Source organism: Protopterus annectens, chromosome 15.part0 (assembly GCF_019279795.1).
Source record: "Protopterus annectens isolate FY-2018-M chromosome 15.part0, PAN1.0, whole genome shotgun sequence".
Classification (NCBI taxonomy): Eukaryota; Metazoa; Chordata; order Ceratodontiformes; family Protopteridae; genus Protopterus; species Protopterus annectens.
In genome coordinates, this window is record NC_056749.1 from 397058618 (window position 1) to 397078148 (window position 19531).

The following is a 19531-nucleotide window of genomic DNA, read 5'->3' on the forward strand; positions in this document are numbered from 1 at the left end:
ACAATTCTTTAATGAAAAAAGCAGACTCTGTACAACACATGGCTTTGATGATAAGAGTAAAAACTGCTAAAGATTTAAGAATTAGCAGAGAGACTGAGAAAGCAAGCAAAACCTTCTTTGGTACATAGCAGAAAGAAAAAAGGAAAGGGGGCTGGCCAAGCTGAGTAAGAGAGAGAGATCACAGAACTGCATGGAAAAGCATAACTATTTCAATCTAATTAAGGAAAGCAAGGGGGTGGGGCCATGCCAGAAAGAAGAAACTGTAGATTGGAGAAATAAATGGGCAGTCACCAGAACAGAGATGGAGGAGGTTCATATCGAACTGGCTGTCCTTATGAAAAATAAAGTACAATGACCAACTGGGTTGCCTTCTGAGGTCCTCAGAAATCTGGCCAGTGTGTTGGCAGACTCCCTGATCGAACTCTGCAACAGATCACTGACTAGTGCAGAAGTGATGGAGGAATGTGAGACAATCGTATTATCTTTGTATAGGGGGTGGGCAGAAAAATATGGGAAGATACAACTCTGTCAGATTAACAACAAAGGCTAGGAAAATCATGAAGAAAATCCTAAGGAGAAGGCTGGTAGCAGTTCTAGAGAGCAACAGTCTCCAGGACAACAACAACCATGGGTTCATGGCCAAAAGACACCGTCAGTTAAATCTGATCCAGTTTTATGACTGGGTTATGGATGAACTTGAAACTGGAGCACTGGTAGACTTAGTTTTCCTGGTCTTCAGCAAGGTTTACAGAGAAAGCTTACAGGAAGGCTGAAGCAGCTGAGGACAGGACCCAGGCTGAGGAACTAGCAGTGAGAGCAACCATACCAAGAATAAGGCAAGTGACTAGTTCAGTACTGCAAGAGTCTGTCCTGGGTCCAAAACTCCTCTGTGTGTTTTTCTCAAATATAGCTGAAGGAAAAGAAAACATGATCAGCCATTTCTCGTAAGACACCACTACAGGTACAATAGTGGAGGATTGGGAAAGAGTCCAGTGAAGACTTTGGGGAGATTGAGTAAGTAGGCAGTAAGGTGGCAGTTAAGATTCATTGAACAAATGCAAAGACTACAACAGCCCTGGTGTGATGTGTTATCTTGGGCGAGAGAAACTAGTAGCAGCAGAGGAAAATGATCTAGGATATTTATCACACCTGGATTGTACCACCTGGATCATACTGACATTGCAGTGGCAGCAGCTAACAGAATGCTGGGGTGTATCTTTTGTGTGACAGAGTCCACATGCATAGAGGAAATGCTTCCATGCTACATTGCCTTGGTCAGGCCAGTCTTTGAGTATTATGTGCAGTTCTGAAGGCTATATAAGAAAAAGGACATTGGGCTGCTGGAAGTAATCAGATAAATGTTATCATAAAGACCCATGACACTGAAAAAAAGAAATATGAGTAGAGGCTAGAGAAGCTAGACCTCTTCTCACTTGAGACGAGAGATATGATATTGGTGCATAGGATCTTATAAAGGAGTTGTGAAAGATCCATTCTGAACGGGAAGTACATTTGGAGGAAGGAAAAAACACAGGCGGCAAGATTATAGGTACTAATTGGGAGTAATTACCTTCTGGCTCTTTCATAATACGTTTCACATAGAGTTATGGACCCATGGAAATGACTGCTGGAATGAATGATTGAGAGACAGTCCACAGGATTATGCAAGAGTGCATTGGACAGATGGAAACAGAATAAGGGTGAATGTAGGGACAGAGGGGAAGTAGACTGTTAAGGCACTCTAAAAGGACAGACTAGATAGTATTACTGTCTCCTACCCTCATACAGGTGTAATTTGAAAGCCCAAATGTAGTGCATGCCATATGCGAATAACGTAATTACTGTATCCCATTAAGACGAATGGGAACTACCTACTCGTCTGGTTCTACATGACTGTAGCACACTTTTGTTAGAGCTTCATTTGTAGCATACAAAATCTGCTGATGAAAAACATATTGTGGGGAACACTGATGCACATGGGATAAGTGTCCTTGCGCATCAGCATCCAAACCTTCAAGCACAGCTGAAGTAACAGCAGCAACACCGAATGAGGTAGATGAACTCATTACGTCACAGCAGGGAGCCACCTCTGCTGACGTAATTGCTGGGCGTGTAGTTTACAACTGCTGCAGATTTTAGTAATAGGGTCGTTGGCTCATATATTGTGGATACGAGTGTATCTGCAGCTTTTCGATGCTGCACAGGTACAGCAGCGGCCATATTGGCAGTGAGAACTGCGTCCACTTAGCGACCGGGAGCCGGAGGGGTGTGGGACAGTTGCTTCTGGTCTCTGGGTTCAGTTTTACTACAGCTTGAGCTTGGTCTCCTCGGAAAGGAGTCGTAGGAAGAGATGCTCCGGAACGTGAAACACTGAATGGGATGTCATTCGCACAGCTGGAAGATCTCTGGCACAAAATGGAGATGCACAGTGTCACAGAGGTTTGTGTATGTTCTCTCTGACTTTGAAATCGGAGTGTTCAGCAGATGCGTAAGCTTGAGCTTGAATGCGTTCAGACTGCAGGACATCTCTTTTGTGTTGTGTGGCAGGTTTCCCTGAACGACGTAGAGGAGCTCTCCAGTGTCCCGAGTCAGTGGGGACGCTGTGAGGTTTCCAAGCTGAGTGGTATGCGTAGTACTTTAGCATTGTGATTTTGTACGAAAGACTATTTGTTTTGCAAATTTCAGTGATTTCTAGGCAGTGTCAGTTCTGATGACCCATTTTGCACTGTTTATGCTGTTTTAGTTTTAAGACAGAATTAAATGAGAAGAGTCCACCCTCATGCGTTATTACCTTCTTAGAAATAAGTGTGCGGCTGAATTCGTGTCACTTTTCGGAAATGTTCCGGTAGTAACAGTAGCTACCAAGTAACTTCACACTCCCTTTTGCACTTGTTTGAAATATACCGGTCGATACCAGCTACTCAAGTACAGAATGCAAACAGATTTTGAACACCACAGTGCGTGTTTTCTGTCAATAAAGCTGCTCTTTGTTTTAGAGCTGGTCTCAAGTTTACCAGCATCATTCGTGAAAGTGTCCTATCTTATTTTAAACCCCATTTTGCTGCTTAAGGGGTACATGAAAAATCGGATGGGTAGACCAAGCTGGGTATCCACATGCTGTAATGTGCCAAATGCCAATGTATAGATTAAGTAGTTTTGTTTTAAAGGCAGGACATATTTGTATAAACATACCTCTCAGAGCCTCTTTAGCAGAATGTGTGACTTGATGTCTAACAGATTGGTAGAATGCGTGAGAAGGGATCAAACTTGACGTTGGCAGCACCAAACACATGGGATCATCCATTACCAACAGCATTAGCATTGATCATTGAAATTGCTATACCCAGTAGCTAAAGTATCAGGATTTGCAGGCAGAAACGAGGGCAAATACTCAGACAATTCCAGTAGTAGGAGCAACGGGTCTTACAAGAAAGTAGTATGGTACCGATATATGTAACTGTACAAATTGCAGGAGTCCGTTTTGGGCACATTGCGGCTGCTGCGAAGAGCACTTCTAGTTAGCATCAAAGATTGAGACGAAACTAATTTCATGAACTTTGATCATACATTGACTTGGGAATGGGGTCCATTCCCGTCATGGAATTAGAAATCCAAAGACTTGGAGTAAAATGTAGGAATATTTATTGTTCATAGATGTCAACTTTTTGCTTAAAACGTCGAGGACAAAGTCAAAAAAGTGGGGGATAATTTTTAAGTATTACATTAATAAATGTAATTCAGCGATCACAACGTTTTGCATTAATGTACATTTATTGGGTGATATGCAAGGTGGAATTCGAATGCCTTTCATTACTGACTGACTGAAATCCTCAGTGATTTCCCATTAAATTCAAAATTTGAAAGAGAACGCAAAATCGGTATGCAGTAATATCTGAGGTAGTTGAGAAGGGGTGCTTATTTTTTATTTAAAGCAGGCACTGGTTATTAATTTTGAAATAATACTTAAAAATGCCATTGGGTATTGTGTAAATTTGTCTTCTCTATGTAGTAGTTGAAATTTTTTTGCTAAATAAAATGTACGATGAATCTAATAATTTGTGTGAACTGAAGTTTGGCAGTACCTTCAAGCTTGTGATATGCATGTCTTTGTTTCTGTCTGCCACACAGCTGATGATTTTGTTTGCCTTAATCAATATTTATGCTGCAAAATATTTCTTTCCCGTACTAAAGTAAATTGTTTGCCATTCTAAGCTGTCATATTGCAGCATGGCCCTTTGTAAGGGAAATGTCTGGTGTTTATAGGGGTTGGGATATTTTATATCTCAAGTCTGTAATGAGGCTAGTTTTAGGGAAATGTTCATGTCAGGACACTGGCAGTGTTGGAACTTTTTAAATTTCTTGGACTGCCATCATTCACCAATATACCATATAACTATTAATATTCACTGGTATTTTGGGGAATGGTGCATGTTAGGTGAAATTTACAGTAGGAGTACTTAGTCAGAATTACTTAGTAAAGTTTCTATGAGGGATGGTATTTTCCCATGATATCTTACTGGAAATGTGCTACGTTTAACTGAGACATATGCTGCTTAGGCCACCAAACTCTTGCAGAAAAATATTACAATTCTTCATTTCAAAAACAGAAGTACAAGCTATTAAGGAATGATAGAAAAGCATGTGCATTACTGTACTGATATAACACATTTCCTTTCAGTTTTATGGCATAGATTTATAGATTTATAGATTAGTACTAGACTAACTGCCCTTGCGAGCCATTTTAAGCCTAGACAATTATCTCTTGTGAGACTCAAACCCTGCACCTTGTGTTTGTAAGGCAGACACCTCAACCATTAGGCCACCCTCCCAAGTCCCAACCCTCTTTCTGCAGAGAGAGAAAGTGAAATGTTGGCACTATAGTTGCTGGAAAGAGTAGCAATTACATTAAATATTTCACATGTTTCTTTCCCATTACACTTAGTTTTATGCATATTAAATTATTTTGTATTCTGCTGCGGTTTAACATGCAACTCCCACAATACAAGGTTTGGTAGAATGAAAGACTTCTTAAAACACTGTCCCTTTCTGTTCCAGAAGCGCTTTAGTACATATGAAAACAGTATACATCACTATGAAGCATTCTGACCTGGCAGAGATGTATTGTCATGTGGCATGAGTTTTATCTCTTGGCTCTTATCTCTTCCTGTTGATTGAACCTGACCAATCTCATTGTCAGTCCATTCCCTCCAGGGCAGTGTTCACTTGACTAATTTTACTAACATGGATATTAAAGAGAGATTATTACTGTAATATTTTTTATAAATTGGTAGAGGCATGCTCCTCCAACCTGAGTTTTATACCATAATACTTGTGTATTACCAGTGCTGATGAGGACTTATTGTAAAAGTTGCCGACTTTAATCCTAATTGGCCAATATTAATGTACTTTTAGTTCCTGTTCTCCTTGTTGGCAAGCTGAAAATGACAAAGTAGCAGCAAAATGTTTATTACAGGTGTGTGAGCGCCTTAGTTCAAGAGATGGGCCTTAAAGGGATTCAGTACATAAAAACAGAGCATGTATAGAGAGTCAGGTACAACACAATTAATTATTAGGAATGAAGAAGCAACTGGAAGTAAATAAGTCACAAGAGGTAAGTACAATAAACAAGAGAAAAATCACAAAAAAATTAAAAATATGCTATTGCAGCATTCTCCAGTTGAAGTTCTGGTTTAAGACTGTTTTTATTGGTAAGGGTTGACATTTTAAAAGTAAGCATAGCTTCTTTCTTTTCTTAGAAATGGTTAATGTAACAAAACAGCCCCATTATAAGGCTTTAGATGACAGCACTGTGGTAAGAAGACCAGAAGGTGAAATGCTAAGAATGTTTGTTGTCAATAGTGTCCCTGAGGTGTTCATGCAACTGAACTCTATATACCTTCCTTTAGTTACCCTATTTGCAAGATCACTTAAAGGCATAAATAACACTTTCACTGTAATAAGAGTTAGCGGCCCTGGTATCAAAATGCATGCTATTGGTGCATGTTTGCAACATGTCATTATTTCTCTGCTAGTTTGTAACTTACTTTTATTTTCATTCATTGTTTTATTTAGATATATATACTTTTTTTTTTAATTTTGCTTGCTGATGACAAACTGGAGAGCTCCCTCCTCATGTATTTACAGTAAAATAAGGTGACTTTTTTTCTGTGACTGCCACTTTCAGTAACTTATCTGCTGGACATAATGAGATGGGTTTGTGTTTTATGCTGTTTAGGTCTGCCACATGCAGTTTGTAGTTCATAGGTTGGTACTAGGCTATCAGCCCTAGGGCCTATACAAGCCTAGCCATAACAATTCCCTGGCTATTTCTTCCCACATTACTTACTTTCCTGGACCCCTGTCTAGCAGGGCGACTGACGGGATCCCTGGGGTGAATTTCCTTTCTCCCATCCAATCGTCAAGGTTCCTCTTGAAGAGGTCCAAAGAGGCACTCTGCTTGACATGTATGGGCAATCTATTCCAGAGTCTGGGGAGTCCCTGGGTCAGGAACCTATCCCTCCAACATGTTTTGTTTATTGTGATGACAAGGTTTAGATCCCTGGAGCGTGTAGCTCTGAGGGATTGGGATTTATTTAAGTGTAGCATGTCCAACAGCTCTGGGTTTGACATGGCCTTGTATGTTAAGCAGAGATCGCCTCTGAGTAGACGATATGCGACAGAGTATAGCTGGAGTTTTTTAAGGCGATCAGCGTAGGGCATCTGCTTTAGGCCTGTGATTCTTTTAGTGAGGTATTTCTGAGGCCTTTCCAGTTGTTGCAGATGTCTTGAGAGGTACATACCAAATGGGGCGTTGTATTCTATAATGGGTCTAATGAGGGATGAGTACAGTGGGACAATGACCTCCTTTTTTCTGGATGAAAAGCCCTTCGTGATGAGGTGTGCCACATAGAAGGATTTCCTGACTGTTGTGGTGATGTGGTTATCGAAGGTGAGACCACTGTCCGCCTGTGTCCCTAAGTCTCTTATCACACTTTCGGTGTTTAGTGTACTGCCACCCATGTGGTAATTCACGGGTACATGTTTTTTCCCAAAGGGGATAACAATACATTTCTTGGCAATGAGCTTGAGCCCATGGCTCTGGCACCAAGCATCTGTTTCTGTAAGGCCCTTTTGTAGAGTATCCACATCATTTGGGGATTCAATAATGGCTCCCAGTTTGCAGTCATCTGCAAACTGTGTTAGCCAGAGTCCCTTAGTGTTGACCTGTACTTCAGAGAAGTAGATGCCAAACAAGAGCGGCCCCAGGACTGAACCCTGAGGTACTCCACTTGTCACTTGTCTGGAGCTGGATTTGGAGTCGGCTACTTTTACAGTGTGGGTTCTATCAGTAAGCCATTTAGCAACCCATTGGGTGACATAGGGATTAATGCCCAACTTAGTAAGTTTATCTATGATTCCAAAGTGGGGGATGGTGTCAAAGGCCTTGGCTAGGTCTAGATAGGCTGTGTGGACCATCTTACCCTTGTCCATGGCTCTGGAGACTGATTCAAAGAAGTCAATCAGGTTCAGGAGACAAGATCGCCTCTTCACAAACCCAAACTGGGTGGGGTCCAGTGTTTGAAGGTTGCCAATGTCTTTGTTTATAAGTTCCATGATAATACGCTCCATGGCCTTGCAGATAAGGCTTGTCAGACTGATGGGACGGTAGTTTCCGGGATCTAAGGTGGATCCCCCCTTGTGGATTGGGATAACTGTAGCTCTGCGCCACTCAGTGGGCACGAAACCTGAGGTGAGGCTATGATTAAACATGACACTTAGGTGAGGTGCCAGTTCATATTGTAGTTCATGTAGTACACAGCCCGGGATGTCATCTGGTCCCATGGATGCTGTATTCTTGGCTTTAGAGAGTGCGTTTTGTACCTGTGTGGCCGTTATTACTGGAATTTGGCAATCTTCCGGTATTGAGATGGGCCATTTAGGGGGTGAGAGTGGGGTGAAGTTGGCACTGAATCGATCTGCCAGGATATTGGCAATATCCTTCGGATCAGTATATTTAATGCCATTCTGTTTTAGCTCAGAGCAGATCTGAGCATTGCCATTTAGATTCTTGACATAATTATAGAATGCTTTGTGGTTGTCTTTGGAATCTTTGGCAATTTTATTTTCGTAACTATCTTTGGAGGATTTTATGAGGCATCTCAGTTTCTTACTGAGGCTAGTAAGGGAGTTTTTTGCATCCTGGGATTTTCCTCTTTTTCTGCAAAAGTTTCTTCCTTTTGTTGTAAAGTTTGTTTATGGCAGGGGACCACCAGATTGGCTTCCTTTTTTTGGATGAGAGCATTTTGGTTCTATTTGGGATGGCACGATTCATGCATGAGTGGATGTGCTCGTACAGTGCCATAGTGTAGGATTCAGCAGTTGAACTTTCAGTTCCCGTCTGCATGGGTGTCATGAAGTTTGTCACTTCTGACTTGAGTAGCATGAAGTTGGCTTTGGAGAAGTTTTTTATGGTGGATTCTTTACTGGGGGGTGGGATGTGGATGTTGAGGGTGATTAGCTTATGGTCAGACCTGACTAACGAGGGGGTGACCATAGGTATGGAGCATTGATTTCCCATGTTGGTAATGACCAGGTCTAGGATATTGGAGCCCCTGGTGGGACTATGGATTAGTTGATCCAGGGCATTGGAATTTATGAATTCCAAGAACCGTTGCGCAAAGGTGTTGGGACATGAGTAGTTTTCCCAGTTAATGGCAGGGTAGTTAAAATCACCCAGTATTAGGGTGTTTATTTTCCAGTACGTTTAGAAAGGTGTAGTGAGAATCTTGGGGTATGGTGGGGGGTCTGTAGCAAGCTACAATTTGGATTGCAGTCTTACCTAGTGTTAGTTGGGATGACTTTTATGAACGTTCTTGGACAGACTGTCTGTCAGTAGAGGGGGTTCTGTATTTTTTTCTCCTCATAATGTGTGCATTCATATGATGGGGAAGATAGTCCTGTGATAACTTGCTTCTAATAAATCTTTGATTTCCTTGACTTCTTTTGTATTTGGTTTATTCTGCTGATTAGCCTAGTGAGTGAAAATGCCTTCCTTTGTAGCATGTTCTATGTGTGTGTAAGTACGTTGTAGCTGGAAGATTGCCTTTCCACTTAACATTAGGAATTGTAGCACATATAGCTGTATTTTACTTAATTTACTATTTGTGTATGAGAGAGAGGTGTGTATGTTTGTTGTCCGCGTAGTGTTGCCAATGTTTACAATTCCTGTATCGTGTTTTTATATGAATAAATGATTGCTATATTGGGCTGGTGATTAGTTCATAAATTATACTTTTAGTCCCATACAGTGAAACAAACTTGCTGAATTGCTTACCAGATATGGAGGAGGCCCTTTTCCCACCCACAGTTAATATGTGGTAGCAAAATAATGGAGAAGAGGACAACTCCATGTTAGAAGAAATTAGACTAAAACAGGTTTCAGCAATGTAATGGAACCTGTAAAAAGAGTTCATGAATAGCTGCCACATCTCTGATGTATTGTACTGAGTACATAATGTAATGCTGCTTGGTTGTATTGTGTTATAGTTAGTGTATTGCTTATCTCTGATTGCTACATTGTTTTGGAAGCATAATGTCTCTGTTTTGTCCGATGCTTTATTCACCATGAACTTTCGTCAAACTGTGGCTTTTTCTGTCCTATTTATAAAAAATGGTCTATGGGCTTGTTCCTTACATCAAGTAAATATATAAACTGAATTTAAATACTTCAAGTTCTGAAGCTATTTCACTTAAAATGTAAGACATAAAACAGCATTTTGTTAAGAAAGTACTTGTTTACATTCTAAAGTATTTTTCTTGTCAAAGAAGTTTACAATTTTTCAATTTATGACTTTCCCATTATAATAGTTTTCTGATTAGATAACATAATTCCTATACTTTGTTACTTGATTTCCGGCATGAACATTTTGCCAGAATTTAATAAACTTCTCTACTAGACTTTTGGCAGTTTTGTTCTCTGCCTATTGTTTCACTGACTCGCTGTCAAATAGAATGCAGCATAGCAGTTTTACTGATTTGTATTAAGTAATATTGATTTGCCTCATGTAATGTGCATTTGTATGACAGTTGGTCAAACTGAAGGGTGTTGTGCACGTTTACTTATCCAATTTATACAATAAATAAAACTGGTCTGTTAATGTTCCTAAATAGTTTTGTAGATTAGTTTGCTTGGCACTCTTGTATATTACTCCAGGTTAACTGGCTTCTTCTACTTCAGAACCCACTGGACATTGTCTTGTCGAGGTGTTTCAACATGGGGCTACATGTGCTTTCAACTAGTTGTGGGTGTCTATTATCCCAAATTATATCAGAACTCGAAGTGTTTTGTCTTGTCGGTGTTTCAACATGGGGCTACATGTGCTTTCAACTAGTTGTGGGTGTCTATTATCCCAAATTATATCAGAACTCGAAGTGTTGTTGTTTATTAACTACATAAATATGTATTGTTTTGTCTTGAGTTGTTCTCCTCATTCTGCTTCATAAATGTCTAGTTGTTGTCTGTTTTCATTAGTTCCACTATGGGAAAACACTGACCCGCAACTTTTGAATTACCTGTACAGTGGTGTCTTCTCTTGAGGAATGAGGGAAGATACTTACTGCTGGTTAAGTGACAGGGTAGCATGATTTAGCTTTTAGAGTGGAACTCTGCTGCATTTTGGCACCCCAGTTAAAGCAAGCTGTGTGTGTGTAAGCATGTAGTCTGATTATCAAGGTCTTTTCTGAGATAAAAGCCATGTACTGTAAGAAATGTACTTCACCTTTTTCTCTCTAAACCAGGCCGGTTTATTCTGGAGAGCAAACTGACATGCCTCATTGTGGTCATCTTTGTCTTGGATAATAAATGCCTGCAGATAAATCGGGCTTTTATGCTGTAAATATTGAGAGCAAATAAATCTTTCGATTCTTGGATTTAACAAATTAACTTGCCAGTCCTGTATTAGTGTAGTTAGGAACTCAGATGGCCATTATTGGAATATGCTCTGTCCAGTGTTTAGAGGCACCACAAGCCTATCTGCTTTCAAACAGAAGAAAAAAAACTCTGCTTTGTTACTTGGCAGATTGTACGTGCATGATTGACATGTCAAAATTAAAAATGAAAAGAAGAGAATAGCATGAGCAGTATCAGCACGCAACTTTAATATTGCTAAATTCTTATTGAGCATCCCAAATAATACTGATCTTTAATTAATATTCAGCAACTTCATGTATTAAAAATATGGTATTCATTCAGAAGCGAAATGTCTAACCAAGCACCTGTCACAATTGTTCTTCCCTGTCACTATGTGAATTCATGCTTTTTGTAACTGTGTTGTTAATTGTAACAAAAACTGTGCCTCTTCTCTGTGTGTGTGTGTGTGTGTGTGTGTGTACTAACAGTAGGCACTCTTAGGTCTGCTATTTTTATTTTAGTTTTGATCATGCTGTGTTGTTTTACTACTTAATTGTGGAACTTTCCTCTCCAGGCCTTCATTGAAATTGGCTTCAACCCAGGTAACGTTGTGTTAAAAAGTGAATAAATTCTCCTGTCTTGGTAAGTGCGTAAGGCTAGTTATTTTTCTGACTGTCTGTCCCTACTGATTATTGGCATTTTGTTTAGTAAAGCTGCTACTTTCACATTTTGTTTAGTAAAGCTGCTACTTTCACTGCAAACCCTTGTGCAGGTGATTATTGGAGTAGTTGCTTGATACTTGAAAATATATGTGCGGCTAGTAAATTGTGCATCAAAATAATGACTGAAGATAACACACTTCTGGATGTTAGCAACTTGTCATGTTAACTCTGTAATTAAGGACCACGCTTTGTGCATGTTCTGCTAATTCAGCTTAAGCCCACACATCTTCCAGAAGCTCCTCTGACGTATCTTTAGTCTCTGAAGTCTGTTGAAAGTGGTTGTACTAATTGCTAGAACTAGTGACTAATCATCGCCTCACTATGTTTTTGACAGAGGTTATGCATAATCCGTACTACCATCGACTTATTCCTAATTGAATGCTTTGCTGTGGCTTAACTCTGTCTTGGACTAACTCTTGCTGGTAACAAATGTGGTGTTTATATGCATGTCAGAGAATCTTAATGTGCTTTTAATTTGCCCCAGCATTATAAAACCTTGTATCATAGACTAGCACAGCTCCAGCACCAAGAGTTTTCCTAAGGAATAGGTAAACAAAAGTAGGATCCTTTTCTGGAAGGTGATATAAATTCTAGAAGTGTTTTAGCAAAGATAGTTTCTGATAGTTTTGATTATAACCTTACCAGACTTTCTACAAGTAAGATAACAGCTTCTGTATGTTGTTTTCGTGGTTAGTGGGGTACTTATTTAAAATGACATGTATTTGTTTATGTAAGTAGTTTCCATGGATAGTGTTACCACATGTTGCACTGCACACAGTACAGCAGAAATATGTGTTGTTTTCACATTCGGACTTCAGACGTTTTGTTTAGCAATGCTGTGAAACTGTGTGTGTGTGGGGGGGGGGGGGTTGTTTTTCACTGGCAGTGTCTGGGTAATATGGCTGCTGTCCTTTTTGAAATTGGTCACAAGAAGATTCTGTGTGTGTCTGGTGTAGACGGGCATTATAAGGATTTATTTTTATATATTTAAATATTTGATAGTACAGTTTGACCCAGGGGAAGCGAAAACAACTTTCCATAGTTGTACATGAGCTTTGATGTGAGTATTTCGTCAATATTCTAAACAGTGTTACTTGAAACTGTGGGTATCCACCTCATATATTTGCAGTACATGGCATATTAACACAGTGTAACACTAGCATTGTGCTTTAAACCGAGTTGGCAGGGAAATCTAGTAAATGCTAGAGTGAAAGTGCTAAATCACGACTATAAATTGTATTTACTCTTGGATCATTGCGACTATGTCTAAAAACTTCAGTGGTATATTAGCTTATTGTATGACTTTTAGTACTTCACATAGATATAACAAATATCACAAAAATCTGCATATTTTATCTTCTGATCCTACTCTACGTGAGCTTGTCAGTGCAGTTCCAAACTTTGTTTATAAAAATAGAAAAATCATTGGAAAGACAGCTCTGTTTCTCTAATTCAAGTAAGCTAAGGCAACCTAGTATTAGAACAACTAGTTTTGGCACCACTATCTCTGGCAAGTGCACTTTTTGTAAATACATTGATGTATCCAATACATTTATACAACCAGACAATGGTAATCATTATGTTTTCAAAGTTAAAGCTAATTGTGACACTAAAAATTTAGTTTACCTAGCACAGTGTGTGATCTGTTCAAAATTTTATATAGGAAAAACTAATAGACGACTTAAGGAACAAATTCGAGACTATTATTATTGTGCTAATAAGGGCCATAGTTATAGTGCCCTAGCTAAACATATTCTAGAGAAAAGTACCAATCATTGGTCCAAGTTTATGGCAATAGAAATAATCTACAAAAGTTTCAGGTTGGGTGATATAAGTAATGTCACAGAAGGGAAAGAACTGAGATGGATTATTAAATTTATCAGCACATAGAGGTGCAGGCTTGAATGAATCCAGTACCTCTTAAGCCGATTCTGAAAGAAAGAAAGCTTTTTAAATGGGTATCTTGCTATGTGTCTGTTTATGCCAACAGCCCTTTATGGTTGCTGCCTTTAGAAGAAACTGTGCTTTTAAAATTTTTGTGAGTATTGTATCTGCAGGTCTTTTATTGGTAGATATTTAATTGATTGTATTTTAAATATCTGAGAAGTTGCTTTTTTTGTATGGTCTGAAGAACCAATTTTAGTGATGAGATCTAGAAGTAGATTATGTGGCAAACTTTGCAATTTTATTGTAGCATGTGTCAAGTTTGCATAAGTCTGATTTCTTGATGTTTGTGAGTATAGGTGTTGCATAGAGAAGAGTAGATACTAGGTGAGTTCTAGGAATGGTGGCTTTCATGCTATTTGTGAGGAGTTTGTCAATATAGTGGTCCGATTTTGACTGCGCTATGTTTATGTCAAATTTCATGTTGCTATCTATGATTACTCCAAAAAGCTTGGTATTGGATACTGGGGAAATTGTGTTATTTGTTGATTTACAGAAATAAGGGGGTTGTTGGATCTTGTGGGGTGAAAAAGCATAAGTTTAGTCCTTATTGGGGTTAAGTATAAGTTGAGCATGAGATAGCCATGATTCTACCTCTAGGAATGACTACTATGTAATATGTTGTAGTTAGTGTGTGGGAGCAGCACAAATTAGGGTTGAATCAAATGCACACTGGACCAGGGAAGCTTGTGAGGTAGCACTATGTAGGTTGTTAATTAATAGGGTGAAGAGGAGTGGCCCCAGTATGGTAAACTGTGGTACTCCTACAGTGATTGGCAGGAGAGGGGAGAGATTTTGCTGCAATTTAACATATTTGCTGTCTGGTTAGGTAGTCCTGGAACCATGTTACAGCAGAGTGGCTAAGATTAAGATTGGAAAGAACTGTTAGAAGTTTGTTATGGTCAAAAGCTTTAGATATGTTAAGAAATATGAATGACACTAGTTTGCCTTTATTTCTAAGGTGATTTATTATGTTAAGTAAATGCCATCAGAGCAGTAGTAATGCTATGTTTTGGCCGAAAACTGCTGTGAGTTTTAGAAAGAAGATTGTTAGCCAAGAGGTAGTGCTTGAGAGTGAATGTACCTAGCTTAGATTTTGGATAGGGGGGATAAGATCACAGTAGGATTATAGTTCGTTCTATTGTTACCACCTTTATGCAATGGAATAACATGTGTGATTTTTTCCAAATGGATGGTACTTTTTGTTCTGAGATGGAACTATTAATTAGGATGGAAACTGGGTAAAACATGGTGAAATGCATTTTGTTCTAAATGAATGAAATATAGTTAGGAAAAACGAATGGTCCAGCAGTATTTCAGTGAAATTATTAAACCTTGTAAATGGGTGAATCTTCCTTTTTTCCTGTATTGTGCAATTTTGAGAGTTGGTATATTTAAGAAAGTTAGTGCATGCGATGCAGGGAAGCGGTGTTTTATCAGAGATAGGCCAAGCTAATGACCATTAGAAATTGCTAGGTTGGTCAGCCATTCCTTTTTGAAGTAGTTAATCCTTTGTTGTTGCAAAAGTGAGGGCCACCATTACAGTGTGAAGAAATGCACCAACTCTTCTGCTCCTTGTATACCCTTTTTAAAACCTTTTTAATGTAGTTATGTGAAGCTACCCATGCTGCTTTCAGATCTGTATATTTTAATATGATTGTGAATTGTGAAGGAAGTTCTCATATTTTTTCCTTGTAGTTTAATTTCTGTGGATAGGTATTTTTGCATGCATAATGGCTGTTTTGTTGGCAGCTTCTTGTACTCATTACAGTGCAGATATTTAATCGAGCTGTCAGTCTGTTTTGAGTAAAGCACACGTGAAAGGTGATATAGACATTACATTGTACTTTAGTGTTCAGTGTAACAAAACAGCGCCTCTGAAATAATAGCAAACTAAATTATAACGGACTATTTTTTATTCTTAACAAAAGGCTGTCTGCTGACTTGAAGCTTCAGCAGGAAGGCTGAAATTCTATTCAGGCACCCAGGTTTAATTACAAATGTCTTAGGAAAGCAATTTTTTTATGTGGTTCTGTTTAATAACAGTGCTGCAGATATGGCAGCAGATGCTGTAGAACAATGTCTTTTTGTGTTTAAAGTTTTCATCTTTGCTAATGTTTAGAAAGCTCATTTTCTACAAGTGCTGCATATGCAGATTTTGCCCTATTAACAGTGAGAGCATTTTCCTGTTTTGTAGTTGTAGAATTTGCATACTATTAGTGCAATGCTTAATGTGTAGGAAGAAGTTGCAAACAGGAGTAGGCCTCTTGGCAATGTCCTTGTCTGTATGTTATGAAATGGATGCAGTAATTCGAACAAGCTACTGAGGCCCAGCAAGCTCCTGCCTCTGACTCTTGGTCATGTACTACTTAAAGGAAAAGCCTTGACACACTCATTTTTGGGAAGCTTTCGAATGACTGTTCACAAAGAAATATCTGCTTAAAATGAAATCTTGGCATGCTGACAAATATTGCCATGTGTTCTTTCATTGTATAAGGTAATGGCTTACTGATGTTTGTGTCTGTTTGCCATGCACCTGATCTGTTAAAGTAATAAATATGCTTGGCTTGCTGTCTGCATATTATTCTGAAAGATATGAGCGATACCAGTGAAGCTTATTTTTCCTAATTAGCATAGCGTAAAGTACAGCCTCCGAGGTAACTACACTGCAGTCGCCATCACCCACCCACTCTATCTGCTTCCATTGACTTAACTGCAGAGGAATGCTGGGAGACTGTGCTTGCATTTTCCACAGTCACTTCACTTTTTTTCAACAGCTTTAAGCTAGTGCATGAATTTTTGCTTTGAAGAAACTATTTCAATAATCCTACCAAAAGTTTTAAAAGTGTAGAGCCATCCTGTATTGTCCTTTCCATATTCAGCCTTTTTACTATGCATGCTTTGAAGCTTGGATTTACAGAAGCGTAGCACCTGTTCTGGAAAGCCTGAGGTACCTCGGCTAATTGCCACAGATTTGCAGTACAAGTATATCCTGAGTTTAGAATGGTCTGTCACTAGTGTCCCTCTAGACATTTTTCTTGACCTACTTTACAAAGGCACAGACTATGATCTTGCCGAAGTCCCTGTGCAGAAAGAGCACGATCCTGTCGAAATCCCTGGGCAGAATGTAGAAGAAAGTACCTTATTTTTCCTGTGAAACTTGTATCTCAGAAAAGATCTGACATTTCCCATAGTGAATGTTAGTACTTGTTTGTTTTTTTTTTGTGTGTGAAGGTTCTTCCATAAATGTTTAGTACTAATGACGGTAGCCTTTTGCAGTGAAGTTTTTGTTTGTTTTTATTTTCTTTTTCTTTTCCTCTTTGGATCACTGGTAACAAAGGGATTATTTACTGCAGTTTTCTTGATGTTAGTAGAACAATAGTGAACACATTACTTGGAGCCCAAAGGGATCTTTCTGGAGATGGCCCAAATCAAAGTTCGTTTTGTTGTGGCTCATAGAAGCAAATGAATGCACAAATCAAAGAACAATAGACTTCACTACTTATCTCAGTGATGGTGCTTGTTTGTTTTTCATGGTCTTAAAGTAGTTACTGATGACATGCCACTGGCTGGCCACATTGCAGATGTTCCTTTATAGAAAGTGCTACTCCTACAGTTAACAGCTAAGGTACAGTGTATGTGTTATGTGGATGAATATATAGATGGATAAAAACAGCAGCCTTGTTTGACCATTCTTCATTATATTCTTGCCCTGTACTACTGTTTGCTGTGGGCCTTGGATAGGGCCAGTGTCTACAATTGTTACCAGGCACAATTATGTAGATGGCATGCAGACACACTGCAGATGAGTATGCCTCGGAAGTGAAATGCAAGTGTAGTTTAGTAGATGGTGTATTGAACTAGGAGTTTTAGCACCAGCAGAAATTTGGTGCAGAAAAATGCATGGTAATGCCTAGTGGAAATAAACTCTTAATGTATCTTTAAATGGAAAGCAGTAGTAACAGCACTGACAAAGAGATCTGGATCCAGTCATATCTAAAATGTATTAATTGGGCAAGTGGGCTGACTTTGGACATTTTATTTCAGCTATAACCCGGACCACAAGGGTAAATACAGTGTATGTATGTATGTATGTGTGTGTGTGTATATATGTATGTGTATATATATATATATATATGTGTATATATATATATATATATATATATATATATATATAAAACTGTGGTGGTGGTGCTGCGGTAGCATTGTCGCCTCAGTTAGACGTTGCTCGTTCTATTCTCAGAGCGTCTTCTGTGTGGTGACATGCATGAATGGGCGTTCCTTCGTTGAAGGTTGTGCGTTAGGCCTGGCAAGCCAGCATGTAAAACTCTACTGCCAATCATTAGCGGACCGGAGTTCTGCTGTGGCGACCCCTAACCGGGAAAAGCCGAAAGACACAAACAAAATGACATGTATGTATGGACAGTTCACCACCGTTAAGCCAACCCATTATTGTGCAATGGGAGGAAATTTAAATAACCCTATCAGATAGGGACAACCTGTAAGTGTGACACAGGCAGGAATCTGATCCTGGAGATTTGAGGCAGAGAATCTTACTAAGTAACTATGCTGCCCAGAACCTGTTTTATAAGTAAGCAGGTTGGGGAAACAGTCCTGTAAGAAGCAGGTGGAAATGGCATGGAGAAATGTTTACAGACATCTTAGCAGATTCTGTGGAGTTTTAAGGTATATCCCGTATAATAAAGAAAGAGTGAAAGAGACGAGGAAATTTGGTTTAAGATAAAAGCTGAATGTGTAAGGGGAGTCATAAGAATTTTTTTCGTGGAGATGATTGAGTGAAAAAATACTGGATGACCGAGTAGAGTGGGAATAATGAGAGAATGTAAGAATGCAAGACTTAGTAGTTTAGGGGAGAAGAATGTTGAAGTTGAGAACAATACACGTTGACTTAAGTAGGATCCTGTGCATAGCTGATTGTTAGATAAAGGGGCAGAGTCAATGGACAAGGCAGTTCTTACTAGGTTTATGTGCTGTCAAAATGTGTCTCGTGGAAAAGGAAGTCATGGTTTATATACTGAGCAGGGAATGTTTTGTTTTGCTCTGCATTATGGTTGGGGGATTTTCAAAGTAGTCCATTTTTGCCGACCTTTGTGTCTTGATAGAAAGGGTAATCAAACTTCTTCTATATTGGCATGTTAAGAATTCATGTCCTTTGTAGGCTGAAGTACTTTTTGTATAGCTTGAAAGCTGTCAAACAACTTATGCTCTAACTTTGTCCTAAGCATGATAGGAGTCCTTTACTGACGTTATTGGAGACTGTGTAATAGACTAGCCATGTTGAATAAAATGCTATCCATTCACTTTCCTTTGTAGCCATTTTATTCTTCAGTGTATGCAAACGGTATTACCTGGAAGGACTTTATAGTCAGAGTTTTGTCATACTGTGAAATGTTTCAGTAAAAGCAAAACTGCAAGTTACATTTGTTTGTCACTTCCAGTGAATGTTTTTGGTTGTATGAAATTGTAAAGCTCCTTTCATCTGTGTGTATTTATATACATAAACTTATTCAAAGTCTTTGTAAAGTAACAGATTGGTATACAGTAACACAGTAACACAGTGTTTGAAGACTTTGAAGTCCAAATAATGATCTTGTACCTGTGCTTGTATACAACAAAACTTCAAGCACAACAGAGCACTTCACTGAAATAATACATTGTTTATTTTTACATGCATAGTAACGATCTAGGTAAATAACAAAGAATAAAGGGAGGGAAGCCGCTTTCTGTTGCTACATGTTAGTGCCATAAGTTATCCTTTACACTGTTTGGCTCAAGACTCGAGCTGTTTAAACAATAAGTGAACTATTTTAGTCTAACATTTGAAGTGCAGTGTTTCTGACCTGGATCTCATTCTTTTACTATTCCTTTGCATGCAGGTGTTTGGTTTGAAGTTTGACTTAAATAATTTTTTGTAGATTGCTCTTAGCAGTAGGTA

At 38.9% G+C, this 19531-nt stretch overlaps 1 protein-coding gene across 1 annotated transcript in view; it reads left to right on the plus strand.

Moving 5' to 3' along the window:
• Window positions 1-2172: 2172 nt before the first annotated feature.
• Window positions 2173-19531, plus strand: part of RPS6KA6 (ribosomal protein S6 kinase A6) — a 1361734-nt gene continuing 1344375 nt past the window's right edge. Inside the window, exon 1 of the mRNA XM_044057140.1 lies at window positions 2173-2439. Within this exon, the coding sequence (XP_043913075.1) occupies window positions 2380-2439 (60 nt within the window). The 5' untranslated portion in view covers window positions 2173-2379. The remainder of the gene's footprint in view (window positions 2440-19531) is intronic.